This window comes from Peromyscus eremicus, chromosome 9, assembly GCF_949786415.1.
Source record: "Peromyscus eremicus chromosome 9, PerEre_H2_v1, whole genome shotgun sequence".
In the NCBI taxonomy this organism is placed as follows: Eukaryota; Metazoa; Chordata; class Mammalia; order Rodentia; family Cricetidae; genus Peromyscus; species Peromyscus eremicus.
This window is the reverse complement of record NC_081425.1, coordinates 22,029,058-22,050,114: the sequence shown is the minus strand read 5'-3', so window position 1 is coordinate 22,050,114 and position 21,057 is coordinate 22,029,058. Positions and strand designations below refer to the sequence as shown.

At 40.0% G+C, this 21,057-nt stretch overlaps 1 protein-coding gene across 3 annotated transcripts in view; it reads left to right on the top strand.

The window, feature by feature from the left end:
* The window catches only part of Lmo7 (LIM domain 7), a 207,402-nt gene that overhangs the window by 59,745 nt on the left and 126,600 nt on the right, over window positions 1–21,057 (top strand). For all 3 annotated transcript variants that reach the window (XM_059273256.1, XM_059273255.1, XM_059273257.1), the window contains exon 2: window positions 11,388–11,458. In XM_059273256.1, coding sequence (XP_059129239.1) covers window positions 11,388–11,458 — 71 coding nt within the window. The remainder of the gene's footprint in view (window positions 1–11,387; window positions 11,459–21,057) is intronic.

Below are 21,057 nucleotides of genomic sequence, written 5' to 3'. Positions count from 1 at the left end.
CATTAATTAGTACTTCAATAAAAAACACTAAATGATATTTCACTATGGTTTTAATTGTCAATTTATTCATACATCAGCTGATAAACTTTTGGGTTATACCTACTTCTTTTGGTTAATGTAATGTTACAAACATGGGTGTCTAAGACTTCATGTGGAGAAATGGTTTTCTTGGTGTACATAGGTAGGAATAGAACTGTAACTACCTCTTTGCTTCCTAGGAATTCGCTGTTGAGTTGATTGATGGAAGGTTGACAAACGGATTCAATCGTTGTTGACTAGTGCTACAGAAAAACTTAAGAGTAGAAATCCATGAAGATTCATCGGGGGTATGGGTGGGATTTCTATGTAACAGGCATGTAAACTCTCTCTCAGTGCTACACTTACACTGGATAGTGAACTATGTCACAGACACCAAAGGATGAGCTTTCAATTTGAAGTTCATATGAACATAAGCAGTGACTCTCACCTGTCACTGTAACGTAGACACGTGACCTCTCAAAATGAATGTTTCCCACAGTGATGACTCTCACGGTAATTCACGGGGAGGTAATCAAGTCATTGTTGAGACTTGCTCATGTGTATGAGACATTTCTTCACAAAACAACATCATCTTTTCACTCCTGAAAACCCGTGATTATATTAAGCATTCTAACTATACTTAAAATATCTTGATAATGGATGTTCACATCCACTTACAATTTGTAAACCAGCTATTTAAAAACTCGTTGATCTGGAAAAAGTAATTCATACAATTGTCCTGGCTTTGTGGAGACTTTTTCTTTGAATATTTTCTGCACTACTTGTAACAGTTTAAATTGGAGTGTGGGTCTGTATTCAGAGACAAAATTTACTCTTCAGAAGTAGTAGGTGCTAGCAAGTTGGAACTGTAAAAGGAGGATATTTGGGGTTTGACCTTGACTGGTGGCTAACAGGGCTCATGTGATCTTGGATTTCACGACACAATCAAGTCTGCGCCTCCATCATTGGCACTGGAGCAAATCTCCTTTCTTAGTTTTACTTCGTTCTTCCCATTCCAGTTCCTCTTTTGGCTCGGTCACTGTGGTCACTTGGGGAGATAACCTCGGACTATAAGATTAAGGTTGGTTGTGGCTCTTGCCTGTGACTTGTCCTGCGTTAGAAACGATTGTCCATTTTTCCTTTGTCTACAGAATGCGAGCCTAGTTGGCATTTGGCTTTGTAATGACTGAAAGAGAACCTCAAGTGTGTGGGCTCTTTTCCCATCTTGCTGTCTCCTTCCCCCTATTCCCACTTGGCTGTGTGAAGACCCGTGGGCCTGAGGAGGCTGCACCAGGAGCTGTAATTATTCCACCCACTCTTAGACAAAGGTCTTAAGGAGGGCAGTGGCCTAGGAAAAAATTTCAGACTTTTGACCACCATGAAACTTTGGATTCTGTTTAGAATTTGGTGATCTGTGCAATTCTGATGACCACAAACTTGGAAGACTTGTGAGTTGGCTTTGGTTTTGCTATCAAATGATATTAGTATTGGCAAAAATAGTTCTGGTGTATTCCAGAATGTTATGTACTACGATGTCAAAGCTTACTAGAGGCTAGCGACTGGAGAATTATGCCCCTCCAAGCCATGTTATTTGTTGAATATACAATATCAGTTCACCAAGAACACGCTGCAATTCAGAGAGTTAACCACAGTTCACGGAGATGCCTAGCCTTAAAATGCCATTTTGACCACATATTTCAAAACAAGGTTAAACTCTTAAAGGGGAAATGAAGACAGATAATTATTTTTTTTAAACTTTTCAGTAAATAGACAAAATAAGTTGTTTATTTAGAAGACAGTTTAACTGGAAAGTTAAATTCTAGTCTGAACCCAGGAACACTTTCCAATAGCAGGTCTACCATGGTGATAAGCTCTTGTTTAAAGGCTTGTTCCCATGTACAGGGGTGTATTACTTGAGTGTATTCCTTAGGGTTACTCTTGCTGTGATGACACACCGTGACCAAAAGAAAGTTATGGGGGAGTGGGTTTATTTTGCTTACACCTCAAGGAAAGTCCATCACTGAAGGGAGTCAGGGGAGGTACTGAAGCAGGGGAGGATCTGGAGGCCAGTGCTGATACAGACGCCATGGAGGAGGATGCATACTGGCTTGCTCCCATGGCTTGCTCAGCTTGCTGCTTTAAAGAACCCAGGACAGGACCACTAGCCCAGGGATGTTCTCACCCACAATGGGCTGGGCCCTCCCTCGTCAATCACTAATTAAAAAATGGTTCCTAGGCTTGCCTACCTGTAGCCTGATCTTCTGGAGGTATTTTCTCAGTTGAGGTCCACTTTCTCAGATGACCTTAGCTTGTGTCAAGTTGACATACAACTAGCCAGGATACCAGAGTAACGTGATTTTACCGACTTTTGTGTTTATTCTCGAGCAGCTGGCGGAGGTAGGCTTTGTTCACACCTGTATAGTAGATGACCATGTCAATAAGTTGACTAGAGGAATCAAGGCTGCTTTCTTGCCCCTGGAGACCCACTTGTCATGGAACCAGAAGTTTTATCTTCTTGCTTGTACTTACTCCTAGGATGAGTCATTGGATTTCACATGAGGAATGAGCATGCAGGAGTCAGCTACATTTTAGCCAGTGAGAAAAGTTGAGTGACACAGAGCATGTGGTACAGACTACGATGCCTGAGGCATAGGAGGTAGGCTCCTCACTGGACTTAAGAGTTCACCAAGCGCTTACACAGACATTCTTATTTGATATTCAATACTTACTGACCTGAGAGTCTTAGCTTTTCTTTATAGATAAAGAAAAGTCACTCACATTTCTTTATATATATATATATATATATATATATATATATATATATATATATATATATAAAACTGGGGTGTATGTTAGTTACTTTTCTGCTTGTTATAGCCCAATACCTGACAAGGAAGAACTTATAGGACAAGGGTTTATTCTGACTCATGGTTTGAGGGAGTCTCATCCATCACAGCAGGAAAGGTCAGTGGGAGCTGCTCCAGGCTGTGGAAGCAGGAGCTTGAGCCTGCTGATTGGTTCCTACTTGGACCTGGAAGCAGAGTCTTGATAAGAAGCAGGGCAAGCTGTAAACCACAAAGCTGATACCTATCAGCCCACTTTTCCTGGCGAGGCTGCACTTCCTAAATATTCCCAGTTTTTAGGACCTCCCCAAACAATACCATCATCTAGGGAGCACATGTTCAAACATATGAGCCTATGGGACACATTTCACATTCAAATCATAAAATCAGGAAGGGTGATGGGTCCCAAAGCACACAGAGAGAATAGATGGGCATCATATTTGGCTTGGTTTTTAGCTGAGGGAACCAAGGCCCAGAGAAATCAGGAGATTTATTTTCATTGTTTAAGGAGTTTTAGATTCTCATCTAAGTTTCTGACTCCTAATCCTTCTTTGGAAGGGAGGAGTGCTCTCTGTGAGCATAATTTACAAGGTAAGACCTCTCTTTTGGAGAAAAATTAGCACCGAAAATAACCTTTTCAGTAATTTTGCTTTGAAAAAGGAGAAGAGGCATGAGGTAGACACTTGTTCTCTTTGAGTTATGTCTTTGTCTAATGTATGCTGTGAGTCATAATCCTTGTATTTGTGAGTTTTGGGTATGTGTAGCTAAAGAGAGCTGTCAAACATCACCGCATTATGGAAAATGATAGACAGGATTCGTGGATTGTCACCGGAGAGTGTGTTGCTTTGTGGAGTCATGGGACTCATGCAGTGGTTGATTCCAAAATGAACAAAAGAGAGAGGGGGTGGTTTGAACTCATTGCCAGTTTTAGAGACAGAAAAGCTTGCTAGCTCCCTTTGTGCCAGGAAGCCTGCAGCTTCTACTTGAGGAGGGACTCATCTCATTAGGGGGTCATTCGTTATGTGAACATCCAGTTATCACCCAACTGGGAAATGAAGGCAGATCTGTCTGCTGTGAATTGTTTCGAAATGTGGTTCTTATGCCTTCTAATGTCAAATGCTCCTTGGAATTTGAAGTGATTGACAGGATGAACATATACATTGTTTTAAAAATTTATTTTTTATTTTATGTTCAATGTTTTACCTGCATGTATCATCTGCATGAGGGTGTCAGAAGCCCTTGAACTGGAGTTCCTGTCAGGTGTGAGCTGCCATGTGGGTGCTGGGAATTGAGCTGGAGTCCTCTGGAAGAGCAGCCAATGCTCTCAACTGCTGAGCCATCTCTCTAGCTCCAAGCTTATGTATTTTAAGTACCATGATCTAGTAGCTGCTAAGTCAATTGTGAGGTGACAGTTTGGAATCAGCTGTTAGCACAACTGAAGCTCACAGCCTAGAGTAGGTCAGCAAATGACCCCCCGCCCCCCATTCCTTATAAAACAAATGCACACAGGCCCTGTATTTCTGTAATCTTGACTTGCACCAATATGTGACAGAGTCAGTCTTCAGGATTGTAGACACCTTTCAGTGGCTGCATTAGACCATGTGAAAGATCTTAAGATGAGAGCTTGCTGATTGGCATTTAGTAGATGTTTTGCTAATAACCAGATAGACATGAAATGGTCTTTGAGAAGTTTCTAGAATGTTTGGATTTAAGTTATGCTGATTATATGGCCAGAGTTAGAACTTAGCTACAGAGTTTTGGGGGAGCTGTTGCTTGTATTTGTGGAAATCTTATCCAGTGAAAGGATTAGAGTAAAAACATCAACCAGACAAAGGGTTCCAAAGGTGATTCCCATTTATTTACTTCATAGCCAAATAAATGGTGTTTTTGAGTACTTGTGAACTTGACATTTGTTGCCGGTGTCGTTAGCTATTAAGGTCTTCACAAGCTCTGCCCTTTAGAAACTCCCTATTAATGTTTGGAGGCAGGCGGCTAGACAGGTTTGGCGACAGAGCTCCGCAGAATGTGTCCTGGCGCCAGCTCTGTTCCTCCTCTACTCCATTAGCTTAATTATGACTTCCAGCAGGCATCTCAGCCGGGAGCCCCAGCTTGGTCCTGTCACTCCGTGGCTTCCTTTCAGCAGGCTGACCACTCAGCACCTGGGGACACATGCCTGCCAGAAGGAGCCTGGCCACAGGGTATCCTTTTGTTCTAGAGCAGGCTAAGGGCTTTCAAGTCTCATTTGTGCACTGTGAAGGGGAGAGGGCAAATAGTTCTGTCCTTTTGACAATGAGGGGTCTCAGCTGTGACTTAACCAGGACTACAAGGTGTGATGTGAAACAGATCTGAGTTTAAACCCTGTCCTTATATGAGCGTGTTCTTAAATTATTGAAAGTGAGGATGATTTTATTTAACTAGACCATGTGGAAAGGGGAGAGGGAGGAGGAGGAGGAGGGAGGAGGAAAGGGAGGGAGAATGGGGAGGGGGGGATGGTGCAGAAGGGTAGGTGTGGCTGACTATAAGGTGATCACACCTGTTTGTTTGATAACTTAAGTGGAAAGCCCGTGGTCTCTATTTACTTAGTCCTATGAATCACAGCCTCATTACGTAAAATGTATCACACCTTAAATAGCTTACTAATGAGTAAGGCTCACAGTCACTGAAGACCCAAACGACTAAAACTGCCAAATACATTCCTTCAAAACTGGAACTTCTTTTAGATCACTGATGTCTCTCAAATATCCATTCTCCCTAATGTAAGGATTGGATTTCATTCGAAAGTATAATTTAATTTTTAAAAACAAACTGCCCTCACCATGTTATGAGGTGTTTCACAGATTGTTATAATTTTTACAATATTTTTAGATACAGGATTGATTTAGTAGCTTTTTATAATCTGAAGTCAGTTTAAGTAAAGAATATTATGTTAACACCTTGTAAATTAGACACCCATTTTCGAGGACACAGCTTTTTCTCTCCTGCAGAATGATGGTAACTGCTGGAATAGCTGGAGTTTGTGACTGCTTCTGAACCAGGCAAGCTCCGAGGAGCTCTTGTGTATCATCTCATTCAATTCTGAGCCTAACTCCACAAGACGGATACCATGCAAACAGGTGAAGCAGCGTGCACAGTTACTGGTGGGTAGTGGCAGAGCAGGAGTTAAACACAGGCCCACAGGCACCAGAATCCTGACCTGGCTTTACCTGGGCAACTGGAGATGCTGGGAAGTGACCTACAGGAATGCAGCTCAGGTGGGCTCTTGGATCAAAAGCAATTCTTACTGCAGTTTATGCGGTCCTTTGTTGAAACATCTTAGAGTTTTGTATCATTTCCCTTTAGTTCTTCAGGCAGGGTTATAGCTGGCTTTACTTTTATATGGATGTAGAAACTGCTGCTCAAAAATTAATCAGTTTTCTTTGAGTTACTGAGATGGGATAGCCAGTATATGTAGTACACAAACGTCTTCCCTTCCTCCCTCTCTCCCTTCCTTCCTAGTTTTTTTTTTTTTTTTTTTTTTGTTTGTTTTTTGAGACAGGGTTTCCCTGTGTACCTCTAGCTGTCCTGGAACTCACTCTGTAGACCAGGAGGGCCTAGAACTCAGAGATCTGCCTGCCTCTGTCCTCTGAGTGCTGGGATTAGAGGCATGCGCCATCACCATTCACAGTATACACGTTTTTCTAATAGTCATAAACTGTCTAGAGAAGCTTTAAAGTATTCAAAAAGAATTCTCATTGTATGAAATTTTAGAGTATCAAAGTTTTTTCATTTTCCTACATACACACATGAACACATATGTGCGCGCACACTCAGTTTGTGTTAAGACAATGCACTTCTTTTAAGTCTGACTATTAAAAACAATGAACCTTTAAAAATCTGAGTTGCCATTTAAGCTCTCAGACTTGAGAATTCATTTTGCAGGTGTAATGGTGAAGTACATTAATTTAGATGTCTCAAATCTAAGTAGCTTGAACACAGTGAATTACTCACTTATTTATGTATTTCCTACCCCCCCCCCCCCCCATCATCTGACGCAGTTGCCACTCTCCTACTGGGTGCCATGAGATGCTGGCGGGTTTTAGAGTCTCTTGTGTGGGATGGTTTTCTGGAAAGTTAAGCTTCTGACCTTTACATTTCTTACTGGTAAAGTGAGAATAATAATAAGGACTGAATTTACTGCTGTGTGAGTTGGATAGATAATGAGAAATTACCTACTGTAAAAACTGGTGCCTGCCAGGCGGTGGTGGAGCACGTCTTTAATCCCAGCACTCAGGGGACAGAGGCAGGCAGATCTCTGAGTTCAAGGCCAGCCTGATCTACAAAGTGAGTTCCAGGACAGCCAGGACTACATAGTGAAACCCTGTCTTACAAAACAAAACAAAAAAACCTGGTGCCTTTCTCTCTCTCTCTCTCTCTCTCTGTTATATGTAGAAAATACAGGAATTTGCCTATGCTGGATGCAGTCTGAGTTCTTTAGACTATTGCTCTTTCAAAATCAATCTATATATTGCACAAACACCTATAATTGTTAAAGAATATAAAGAATATAACATAAAATAGCTCTTATTCCACCACTTATGGATAATTTTTATTAGTCTGCTTATGTCTGTATTTGTGTGATTTTTCTTATAGAATTATAGAAATTGGGACCAAAATGTTTTGTAAGTCGCTTTTTAGTTAATTTTTTAAGGATTGTTTACAACAGATAAATCTACTTTCATGATATGAGTTGAAATTTTGTTTACTTCTGGGTGTATCATATTCTAAGCAGTTTCCTATTGCTGGGCAATTTAAGATGTTTGCAACTGTTATCTATTCTATGATGTTGTGCAGCTAATTTTGTATGTCTCTGTGTAGCTGTCTTGGTGCAAATTCCTACCTGGTCATTCTGGCCTAGCCTGTACAGACTTAAGACTTTGTGTGTGTGTGTGTGTGTGTGTGTGTGTGTGTGTGTGTGTGTGTGTGTTGCATACATACTATACCACAGCCTGCATGTAAAAGATAGAGGACACCTTGCAGGAGTAGGTTCCCTCTTTCTACCATGTGGGTCCTGGGCATCAAACTAAAGCCATCACACTTGGCCACAATCACTTTTACTCACCGAGATAAATGTTTTGCCCCAGACTTAAGACTTCTGATATACAGCACAAATTGGTTTTGAGATGCTGGCCTTCTTTAGTTACTATAGTTACCAAGCCTGACAGATTTTCATGTCCTCGACACACAGATTGTTATTAAGAATCTTTGTCTAGGTGCTGGGGAGAGGGCTCAACAGTTGAGAGCACTTGATTCTATTCCCAACACCCACACCAGTCAGCTCATAACTACCTGAAATTCTAACTGTAGAGGAATCTGACATCCTCTTCTGGCCTGAGTGGACACCCACACACCCACACATACATATGTATGCACATAAACATAAACATTTGCATACAAATAAATAAAAATATCTTAGTCAAGTTTGTATACTCAATCTATTTTTTCTAAGTACAGTATAAAGTCTGGTCTTACCATTATTTAAATTTATGGAAGATTGAGTATATTAGTATTTTGACATAGGAAAAATGTCTAGAATCATATTAGGATTTTATCTTTCTGTAATTTTTATTTTCATTAAAAAAATTAAGTGTTCTTGTACATACATCATGTGTGTGCAGTGCCTGAGGAGGCCAGAAGAGGGCACTAGGCCCCCCAGGACTGGAGTTACAGATGGTTGTGAGCCACCATGTGGGTGGCAGGAATTGAATCTGGGTCCTCCCTCAAGAGCAGCTCTTAACCACTGAGCTAATTCTCCAGCCCCCTTCCTGTAATCTTTTAAAATGAAGCCTTCTGGGTAGTTGGGGTTTCTGAAAAGCTCTGTTTCAGCATCTGGACTTTATTAAATAGGATTCTAGGCGTAATTCAGCCTTGCTATGTGTTAAACTTTTGGAGTATGTACAAGTGATAACTTCAGGATTGACTCATGTCATGGATTAGGTGGACACTCTTTGGTAGCCTTTCCATATGAATGATCACGTGATTCTTTTCCCTGCTTTAGATTGCTAGACTCGGGTGAAGTGATTTAATGTGTTTAAGATCTCACAGCTCTTAGGTGGTGAAAGTGGGGTTGAGTTTAGCTCTGTGTGACTCAAGTCCCTTCCCTCCTGTCACTTGCTACACTCTGTTCTCTGGACTGGCCGTGCACTGTGGTGACTGCCATTTTTCATGGCTCTCCTTGTGTCTGCAGATCACAGCCTTTCTTCTAGATCCCCATTTTTCATCTAGATGGCTTGAGAATGTCATGGCTGTCCTTTCTGAGTGCTCCCAAGGGCTTTGCTTAGGTTAGAGATAGTGACTCTGACTGTGTTGGGCATTTCTGGGCCTCGCTCTTTGACTATGGATAGCAGATTCCTGAAGAATTAGCTGTCTCTGTGTTTTCCATACTTGGGTCCACCCTCACTTTGAGTTTGTTTCTGATATGTTCATGGGGAAATTCTGGAGTTGGTCGCACAGGTTATTTGAGCTAATCCTTGGGTGGGCCACTCAAGGTAATTCTCCAAGGAGTACATCATTCTGTCTAGACAGGTTTTTTTTTGTTTTTGTTTTTTTAAACTATGCTTTTAAATACTGTCTTTACTTCTGTGACTGAGCTCCGAGACAGAAGAGCTACTTGATTCTTTATTATTAATCTTCAGCTCTGTGTTTCCAGCAGGAACAGAGGCAGCAGGCTCATGTTCAACTTATGCAGCTGTGTGGTTTACACAGGTGATTGCTGTAGATGGAGAAGGCCCCTCTATTTCTTCTGGGTTTGAGGATATCACAGCTTGGCCAGACTCTTATAAAACCAACTTCTGAGAAACCAAGTCAATCTCTCTCTTTTCTACCCACCCTGTGTGTGTGTGTGTGTGTGTGTGTGTGTGTGTGTGTGTGTGTGTGTGTGTGTCTTATGGAATATAGACACACTTTGAGTAGAAAAGTGTCTGTGAATTTATCACCTAACTTACCAGGCCTACTATCTGGCTGTAACAATCTTGGGCATTATGGAACATTCACGAATTAAGAGTTCTAGGAGAATTGCAAAGACAGCAGCAATGGCAGTGGGTTAGGTGGAATATGGTGAATATTACTGCATCATGTGCCTGATCCCTTTAGCCGACCTGGGATGCAAGATTCACGGCTTTCAAATTCCTGATTCCAGCAATGTATTTTTCTCCAGAGTGGCAGGTAGGACAAGGTTTCCTGCTGCCAGGTGCTAAATCTTTATCTGGGGAGGCAGTAGCTGCTGTCACAAGCCTGGGGCTGAGAACATGAGCACAGGAGCTACTTTTGAAATTGCTTTCCTCCATTGTTATCTCCCCCTTTTCTGCCTTTCACATCTCCCCTGTGGAGCTCCCTACCCATTCCAACATGTCCTTCCTCTAGAGACTGAATCTAGTTGTTTTTTCCTAGATGCTTCCCTAAGACCATTGCTGGGGGTAACTATGGACAGCCTGTCAGCTGGGAATTGTCCATTCCAAGCTTTTGCCATTTTGCCTCATCTTGTCTTTCTGTGAAGGGTTTAGAAAGCTCCTTAGGGTGCTTCAGTAGACAGCTCTCGGGACTGAGGAAATGGCTCAGCAGGTAACAGTGCTTGCTTCTCAGCAGGAAGATGGAGGTCAGGTCCTAGCACCCACGTAAAAAGCTAGATGTGGCTGCGTGTGGGACTGTGACCTTAGCACTGTGGAGGGCAGAGACAAGAGGCAACAAGAGGACCATGGGGCTTACTGGCTATGAGCCCAGCTCCACTCCCAGTGAGAGACCTTGTCTCAAAGGAAGAAGGCAGAGCATGGTGAAGTAGGAAACACCTGGCCTGCAGGTGTATATACAGGCACCTCCCACACCCTCCCCAATCATGTACATGCACCATGCTCACATCACACAATACACACACTCTCACACACATACACAATGAAAATAGCTAGTGCTTACAATGACAAATTGGGTGTCTTCGTGAATAAGTTTGAGAATCATCCCTCTGCTATTTAGCTACGTAATGAAATGAAGAATTTAAGGACAGAATTGAAATAAATGATGTACAGATGTAAATGTTATTTCAAGTTTATATCTTAAATTGTGTATATTTACTCTTACTGAATCATCCATAGTTTCTCTTTGGAAACTTACTGGAAATTTAATTTTCAAAAAATGTTTTTTTTTTGTTTTTTTGTTTTCCCTTTGAGATTATAGTATAATTACATCACTCCCCCTTCCCTTTCCTTCTTTTAAGCCCTCCCATTTACTCTTGCTCTTTTTCAGATTCATGGCCTCTGTGACTTTTGTCATCCAATAAAACAATCACACTACAGGAAATGCTTATTTAGTTGTTTCTGTGTGTTTATTCACACTAACATGGTTGTAACACAGAATAGTACACAATTTCCTATAAGGAATGACTTTTGGTGATACATGCAGATCATTCAGATAAAACATTAAATGCTTATTAGTCAATAAAATTGTGAATTTACCTTGTTCCTTGTCCCTATTTACTTAATACCCAAATCTGTCTTTCAGGCTGTAACTGAGAAGACTTTTGAAACAAAGGATTTTCGAGCCTCTCTAGAAAATGGTGTTCTGTTGTGTGAGTAAGTATTTAAGGCATGCTCTCTACAGTCACAGGTTTGTGTCCTTGGTCCAAAGTGAGATTTGATCCCTGCAAGCTGACACCTTAACAGTATGAGACAGTAGAGAGGGGGTTATCGGTCTTGGTATCTAAAGATAGTGTTGGTAAAATATATATTATTTTTAATTAGTAAATAAGCAAGGGTCTGTTATTGCTTTATGGGCAGATAGTTGAGGAGGAAGGTGATTATATCTGACTATAGCCCACACTGTATATAATTGGCTTATTTTAAAATGAATATAAAAGATCCTTTTCATTAGTAAGACATGTGGCAAGTTTTTCTTTAGGTTTAAGTGAAGTGATTACACTCCCTAAATCGATTTGAGTCATTGACTGTTTATTTAGCTACATTCCAGGCTGTGGTAACCAGAAGTTACCAGGCTGGTGCCCTGATTGATGGTGTAGGGTCTACATGGGTGGCTTTGTGAAGTGTTTGAGTCTCCAGTGGCTGCATAGCACGGTTAACCAGATATAGGACCTTTGTGGATAAGAGAAGGCCTGTGAAGGAAAGGGTAAAATTCTGGAGGCAAGTATGGGTTACAGAAGTAGGCAAATAAATTAAAAGAATGTACTTGAGTACCCACCCACATTTTTTGAAAGCACTCAATAACTCCAATCTAGACTCTTATCACGTAGATATTTATGGAATCTACCCACATGTGCTCTGGGAGTGGACTACCAGAACCTACATGTTTTCTTTCTTTTTGGTGATGGTAGCCCAGTGTGTACCATCATGCTGGTCTACAAGCTGCCCTTAGATGCTTTTGATTCTTTGAAGGATACTATTTGCAATAAATATTCCAAGTAAAAAAGTTGGATTCCTTTGCCCACTACTTTTGGATGTTCACACAAGTGACTTTTTTTTTTACATTTTTATTTACATTAATAGTGGTTTAATGCTTGAGCCTTATTTTCCTCACCTGCACAGCAGATATCAGGGCATTTAATCTGCCTGATTCATGGAGTTGCTGTGCTCAACACCAGGTTAGGTTGGCATAAACTATGGCACTTGGTATAGCTACAAATTGTTAGAAAGATGGCCATGGAAACCAGCCTTGTTAGCCGCTATTTAAACTCCTGTGTTTGAGAATATCACAATTCATTAATTCACTCCATATGAACTTCCTGGCATTAAACCAGTTGTGATGTACAGAAATGTCAACTTTGTGTAGTTTTACCTAATGTATACCAGGAAAAGCATCCTCAGGGCCATACATGAAGTTGAAAGCATATTTCGACTCCTCAGCTGTGTGCTCACAGTCCTTGTTGAGTAATATTTAAACTCATGTAATTGGGCTGCGTGGTCTGTTCAAGGATGGTAGAGGGGAAATTATCTCAACTTGAAAACTGTATGATCTAAGTGTTTACTCATGTATTCAGAAGACAGAGGAGAGAAAATGCCTTTATTTGAGAAGCATCTGAGCTGAAAACTACCTGACTACATAAGAGTTTGAAGAAAAGTAGCTATCCATGATGCTAAGCTCCACAATCTTGAGGAATTAGATGACATTTTACAAAAATGTGTCTATGAAATGTAAAGTTTTGTTTAGTTTATGAGAGTAGGTAGCCTAAGTAGATGATCTACTTAAAGAGGTCTCTTTGTGGGTTACATATTTCTAACAATTAGCTATTGCTCAGAGTATGTGACTAAACACGTCTGATGGTGGCACCTCTTCCTTTTTTGTGTTTGAGTTCCATAGATGCGTTTATGTTTTGAGAAAGTCTAACCCCCATTTCCTCATCTCCAAGTCCTCCTCTCTCACCCCCATTATACCCTCCCAATTTCATGTATATATATATTTTTTCATTGAATACAGTTTATTATGTATTTAGTATGTATACATACTTAGTGCCGCCAGCATGTGATATGTATAGGATTAGTGGAGCATGGGTAACCTCTCAGGATGTGTATAGGATTAGTGGAGCATGGGTAACCTCTCAGGATGTGTATAGGATTAGTGGAGCATGGGTAACCTCTCAGGTGCTGCATCCCTGAAGAAAACTGACTCTCCCTTTCCCAGTAGCACCAATTGCTACTAGTTCCTCAGGAGGGCTGGGACTTCCTGGTCGTCTCCCCACTGCATGCTGGGATTTTGTCTGGCTTCCTCCTGCACAGGTCCTGTGCATGCTGTCACAACGGTTGTGAGTCCATGTGAGAGGCTGCTCTGTTGCATTTCTACTTGTGCTTTGTCCAATCTTTCTGGCCCTTTGATGCCCCCAGAGCCCTGGGAGGAGGAGGTATGACATAGATGTTCCATCTCGGGCCGAGATTCCGCAGTCTCTTAGTCTCTGAACTTTGACTGGATGCAGATCTGTTTATTGTGACACCTCTTCTGGATTTAACTGTAGCTTATGCACAGCTCTGGCTCTGAGTGATTTTGAAATGATTCCTAAAAACTATACCCAGATTAAGTGATGAGCATATCATTACAAGTAAGAATATCCAGAGTTGATTGAAAATACTGTCTTGACCCAAACTAGGACAAAGTAGAATAGAAATAACTTCTGAATTGCTCCAAACTAATACAAATTAAAATAAATGTAATTTCTACTCTAATAGTGACAACCAACACTTAACTACATGCATATATGTGATAGGTTATGCTGTTAATAAAGCACATATCTTTACAAATCTATATGTAAAATTTCCATCTTTAGCATCCTCATTGATTTTTATCACTAGTGAGATTCTTACTGTCTTATCTAGAAATTCCAGCAGCTTTTATCCTTCAATACCACTCTTCTTTTTTTTAAACTGGCATTCTGAACTACGCACATCAGGAGCTGGAGGACCATCTTACAGCCGTCACTCAGCTGACAGTAGACTGGCATGTCAGACTCCAAACTGCAGACAACCTCTGCGCTGACGTTTCAGACAGGGTGCACATCTGAGTAACAAGCACTTCCCTGAGCATTTCTGTGTCAGGTTGATGGATGATTGGAATGAACGTGTTCGTGGTAATAATCTTTGTTCTAGCAAGTTTGACTTTGGTATCTAGTGAGCTCAAAGCTGAAGATTACTGCTCTGTATGTGTGTGTTATGTACATTTGTGCGTGTTTGTGTGTGTGTTGTGTGCATTCGTGTGTGTGTGCTGTGTGCATTTGTGTGTGCTTATGTGTGTGTTGTGTACATTTGTGTGTGTTGTGTACATTTGTGTGTGTGTGTGTTTGTATCTATTTCTCTGTGTGTATATGCGTGCATGTGTGTGTGTTTATGTGTGTGTTTGTGTTTGTGTGTACATTTGTGTATATACATGTAGAAGCTATCAACATTGGGTGCCCTCCAGGATCACTTTCCACCTTATTTGGTTGAAATGGGATGTGTCACTGAATCTGGAGTTGATTAACTTGGTGGCTGGTTGCACAATGAGATCCATGGATCCCCTTACCTCTGCCTCCCAAATGCTGGGATTATGAGGCTCCTATGCCCGGCTTTTATGTGAGTGCTAAGGATCTGCTCTCGGGTCCTCATGCTTGCATGTAGGTAGGCATTTATCAGTTGAACCACCTCCCTGTCTGTTCGTACACTTTTATTTTAGATACACATTCTCTTCTTGGCTTTATTAGTAGTGAGATGGGAACTACCCCTCCCTTTAAAATGTTTTTTTCTAAATTAATGAATATATTGACCAGTTCTTAGGTGATTTAAGCTTTTTGAGTTTTATGAGTCATATCCATGATCTGTCTCATTTCTTTAGTGTTGGTTAGTATTCATACGGACTGTTATAATATGTATTAAAAATGTAAAATAGTTGTCACTGCATGAATATCCATAGCCCTGCTGTGCTCTGTCCACATTATTTGGCTACTGATATCAGTTAGCAATCTCCCAGTTACTCATCTTGTGGTTGCAGCCTTGGAAGTCTTCCGATGAAAACATTCTTTCTTCCTCTGTGAAGGTTTGCTTAAAGATAGTCTCACTGGGTGTGTCCCTGGTTAGTCAGTCTGTATTTCCCCTCTTTGGAATGCTCCCAAGTTTCTGCTCTGTCCCCATTGGCCATGCACATAAACTGACTTTACACCTTGGTGAACATGTTTCGATTCACTGAGAAGCTTCTCATAATGTCATCAGGTCATTCCCTCACCCCTGTTTGCTGCTTGCAAAGACCTGGAGCAAGATGTTCACCTGGTGCTCTGAGAGCGCCTATTTGTGTTTATATTTCCTCTGTGATTTTCATATTGCTTAAAATGCTCAGTCTTGAGATATATATTCAATAGAATAAGAAAACAGATAGTTATATAAATACTATATTTTCCCAGTGAAAGAGTCAGGTAATTTTTAATCTAGTGGACAACATAGAGGACTATGCTACTTATCATTGATGTTTTGAGAAGACCATTATTTTGTTAGAGTTGAGGACTTGTACATAAAGGCTGGGGACTGGGGAATCCCCTGAGACACCTATGCAGTGTGCCACAGAAGGGCCACAGGCTTTGGCGGAAGGAAAAGGCAGTTTTCTTGCAGTTATTTCTGGTCTTGAATTTCTGAAGGAGGAAAAATGGCTCATAAATGACTCCACAAGCCAACACTACCTACTGACATGGAGCCATTGTTTATAGCTTTTAGAAATTCAAATAGTGAAGAACATCAGCTTTATAGTATTACCACACAGCCCAGCCAGCAATATGTAAATAGCAGTACCAGGGTTAAAGTTCATAACGATTAAAAAGTTTTCAACTGCTTTCTCCTTTTGGGTGTGTTTTTTGCTTGGCATCTTTATGTCCTCTTTCTAAATATCCCCATCTATTTTATCAATCTGATATCTGTGTACAGTGAAATGGCATTTAAAAAAAAATGTCAGACTGAAGATCTACTTGGCACATGTTACAGCTTACATTTCCTATGGCAACCATTCTCTATAGACTCATTCCAAGCTTTTGCATTTTTCTCTTTTAATATTTTGGCCTCAGATTTGAGGGTAGAAGGCATAGTACTATTTGCTTCACTATTTTGAGTGTGAGACTAGTAGTGTTTTCTTACTCTAAATGGAAATCACTAAGAATAGACTTTAGTCATAGGGCTTCTGATACGTAGATGACAATGTTTGTATATTAAAGGAACAAGGGAGTAATGTATGTGTTAAATGTCTGTGTCTATACACTTTATATTAAAGTTGGTCAGCAAGAAGTTGCGGAAGTAGGTTTTAATATAATGGGAAATCTCAAATGAATAGAAAACCATGTTGGTTTACACTGTAAAAGTGTAGGAATTCTAGTGTGAGTGTGTGGATTAGGTGAGATCTCATGGGTGAAATTGTGAGGTCTAAAACTTAAAATAATGCTGTGATGAGCAACTTTCTGTAGAGGCTGATACAGTTCAATCATTTATAGTTTAGGCTTTTTATTGTTGTGACAAGTCCCTGAGAAAAGCAACAGAAAAGAGACAATTACCTATCGTGGCTCAATGCTTCGGGGTTTCCATCCGCAGTTAGTAGATTGTTGGCCGGTGACTATAGTGTCAGAGCAGTAAGAGGGGAGAGCTGCTCAGTTCATGGTGATGGCCAGTGCTACAGGTTAGAAGGAGCAGGAGTCACATAGGGCATCTCTTCCTGCACTTAGGCCACGCCTCCTACTCTTCACCACCTGCTGATCATGCCATCAGATTATGAATCCACTGAGGGATTAATCCACTGACCAGATCAAAGTCCTCAGGATTGCAATGACTGCCCTACGTAACCCATTAGCAGGCCAGCAAGCCCAAAGTATAAACCTGTAGGGAAATAATTTCCCATTCAAATTATAACACTTTTACAAAATCTAACCAGACTTTTCCAATACTTGTAGTTTTTCAGCACTCACATGGAATAATATCCATAAGCAAGAATGGGAAAAATTCTATCAATGAAATTTATTGAAATTGCCTGTCCTAATATTAGAACACGTGTCAAAACTGACAAAAGTATGGCTTGCTTTTAACAATACGCATAGTAAATGAATAAAATAAAAAACCGTCTAGTAATATAGTCTCATGCATAAGAATTTATGTTAAAAGAGCCGGGAGAAAATGGGGAAATCAGTTTGTGGTATTTGGGTAAACAGTTGGCTATGAATCACTTAAAAAGCTTATTTATCTATTAGGACATACCCTATGGAGAACCGATTTTAAAAAAAAGGCTAAAAAGCATTTGAAATCTTTTGAGGTACTTTAAAATTTTAAGCTTTGAGAAGAAAGAAAAGTACAAAAAGTATGTCAAAGATTATCTGCGGCTATTACTCTAGGATAAACCGCACAGTTTAAAATTTTCAGTAAACAGATGAGCCAAGAATCTGACCAAATTCTTGACAAACAAGAAAATGGTATTGATAAACAATAAAGCCTTTATCTTCATTAGTAAGAATTGATTAGACTGCCATGTGATGCTTTGTTGTTGAAAGTAGTAAGTAATGGGAAATCTTTTTAAAATGATGGATCTTGGAGCAGCGGTCAGGGGTGAAGCATGTGCTTGAACTTGAGTTAACAAGCCCTAGCTCCCCGAAGGGCAAGAAGATTGTGTATTATGGCATCAAGCGCTATAATCTGAAAATGAACACTTGAATATAAACTGATATACGTCTCAGAAACACAATTTTGCAACACCTATCAAGTAGCTATGGGCTATTTTATGATCATAATACATATATTTATGACTTAGATAGTATTTCCCAGTAGTCCTTCTCTTGGGAGTCTGGCTACAGGTAGAGGAAGAGAAACATTTTAAAGCCTTCTCACCATGGAAAATATTAAGAACAAATACCTGAAACATTGCTGAAAAATTGTTCTTATTTTTCTTCTCAAATCAGGCCAGTCTTGAACTTGCTATGTAGCTGAGAATGAGTTTTAATTTCTGATTCTCCTGCCTTTGCCTCTAGGGTGCTAAGCTTGTAGGCATGCACCGCCATGCCTAGATAATCCAGTGCTTAGGAAGGAACCCAGGGCGTCATGCATGCTGGGCAAGCATGTTATCAGTGAGCCACGTCCCCAGTCTGATGAATATTTTTAATCTCCTAGAAGCTTGAGGCACCGTGTAAGATTACAGAACAGATAGTGACAGGCAGAGGCAGGAAGTGTCTGGTGTTGAAAGTGTGAGGGAACCAAGAGGTAGGTACAGGGGCGAGGTGAGGATGTGAACTGATTGATATCACTGAATTCCTTTCCTGACATATATTAGTGTTTAACACCAATGCTTTCATTTTCAGAAATAGAAGAAGGTAAAAGGAGGCTAAACAAATATGTATACCGCCACTTTTATGGTGGCAAAAATTGGGGAGCACCCAATCACATGTGTAAGAGAACAGTATTATAGTATCGTCTAGGTTACTTTCACTGCCTTAAAAATCCTGTGCTCTGCCTCATCAGCCTTCTCTCCCATATCTGACAACCATAGATTTTTTGTAATAGTTTTACCTTCTCCTGAATGTTATATAATGTGTTATATGTCTATAATATTAATACTATAACAATATTTCTATAATATATAACATAATTATTATTATGTAGGATCATAATAATACAATATGGACCCTTTTTAGACTGACTTCTTTCAGTTAATAATATTAATTTAAATTGGCTCCATATCTTTCCATGGCTTGATAGCTCATTTCATTTTTGGACCAAATGATACCTCATTTTTATGGGTGAGCCGGTTTGTTTATCCCAATTTACTTAATGTGCGAGGACATCTTAATGTTTCTAAGTTGTTGCAGTTATGAATAAGACTTCTATAAACATCCATGTGCAAGTGCTTGTGTGGCCATACATTTTCAACTTATGTGGTAAACACTGAGGAGTATTACCGCTGACTCCTATGGTAAGAATATATTTAGTTCTTTAAGAATCTGGCACACTGTCTTCCAAAGCATTGCCGTGCTTCCTGCTCCCACCAGCGGTGAAGGGGCATTCCTGTTGCTCCATGTCCCCGCCGACATTTGGTGTTGTCAGAGTTACTGATGTGGCCTTTCTTAGAGTTTAATAGGTGTGTGGTGGTAATGCTTTGTTCCAGTTTGCATTTCCCTCATGACATTGGCATATGGAGTTTTTTTCTTGTAGCTTATTTTCTCATCTGCGTATCTTAGTTGGTGGGGTAACTGTTAAAGTCTGCTTCCTTTTTAAATCAGGGTTTTGTTTTGAAGTTTGATGAGTTTTGAGAATTCTTTATATTGGATAGCAGTCCATCAGGTATGCCTCATGAACATTTTTTTTTCTCTCATTCTATTGCTTGTCTTTTCACTCTCTCTTGTCAGCATCTCTTGGCTAACAAACATTTTGAATTTTAATGAAGTCTAGTACATCAATTGTCTCTTACGTGGATTGTGCCTTGGATGTCATATCAAAAATGTCATCACTTTTGTGTTGTCTCTTAGGAGTAAGAGGTCTGTGATCTATGAGTTTTCTCTGTGAGCTATGTGTCTAAATGCTGTTCATTCTGATACAGTAAAGGAAATTTCCTGGTGTTCATTCCATTAGTCTGTAATTACTGGGATTGCTCAGAATCAGAAGACTCTGCTGTCAGCCCCCCAGGCTTTGCTTGGTGCATGTCAAAAACCTTGAAATTAAAATACTACATCATTTCTTCCTGCTCCTTTTGTCCCTCCACCCACTCCCAGGTACTTCCTGATCTCTCTCAAATTCATGTCTGCTTTTTCTTTAATTGTTGTCATATAGTTTCTTAACTATTCCTCAACAGATAAATATAACCTACCAGAGGAACAGGAAGTGAGCCATGAGATTACATCTCCTAGAAAAGCCGGGAAGGCTACACCCATGAAATCTCAACAACATGCCTGCCTAAACAAGCTGTAAACAGGGATGCCACTAACAGACACGCTAACATGCAGAGGGAAATCTCACAGGGACTCAACTGTAGACAAGGGACAACAAGCAATTAAGGGATGCTTAGAGCATGAGAAATAGTTTTCCCTGGGAAGACCCTCCCACATTGGTTATCTAGTACGAAATGGCAAACCCTGAAAACATGTACATACAAGTCACGTTATATAACTGTGTTCTGCACTTTAATGTGTTTTAAGCGTACTGACGGGGCTCAGTAAAGTGCCATTGTAGAAAAATGATGACAGTTGCCCTGGTTTGGACTTAGTTATTCTTCCACACGATTACCCATCTCAGCATTTATTGTCAAGTTTTTATTTACATTAAAGTTTTATTTACGTAAAGTATATTAGTTTTTTTTTATGACTTATACTCGAACATACTAATGCAGTAATAAATTTTTGTACCAAAAGCTTTTACATTTGTACATTTTAAATGACTAATACTGGTTATCTTACTCATGAAAATGTGGTCACTATCTATTTAATTTGCTTTTTATTTTAAAATATGAACTTAGAAGCCATTGACTTATAATCTTGACATCTCCTGAAGATAACCAGTCCAGATGACTTCATCTGACAGTTCATTCTCTTTATCAACTTTGACAATTAGGAGAGAACAATCAAATTTCATGCACCTGGAACAGAAAATATAGAGAAGTGGTATTGTTGGTTTAAAAAAAAATTATGGCATTTCATTGCAGCAAAGCATTTTTTTCTAAATTTATTTCTTTAAAGAAGATAGAAATTTTGAAA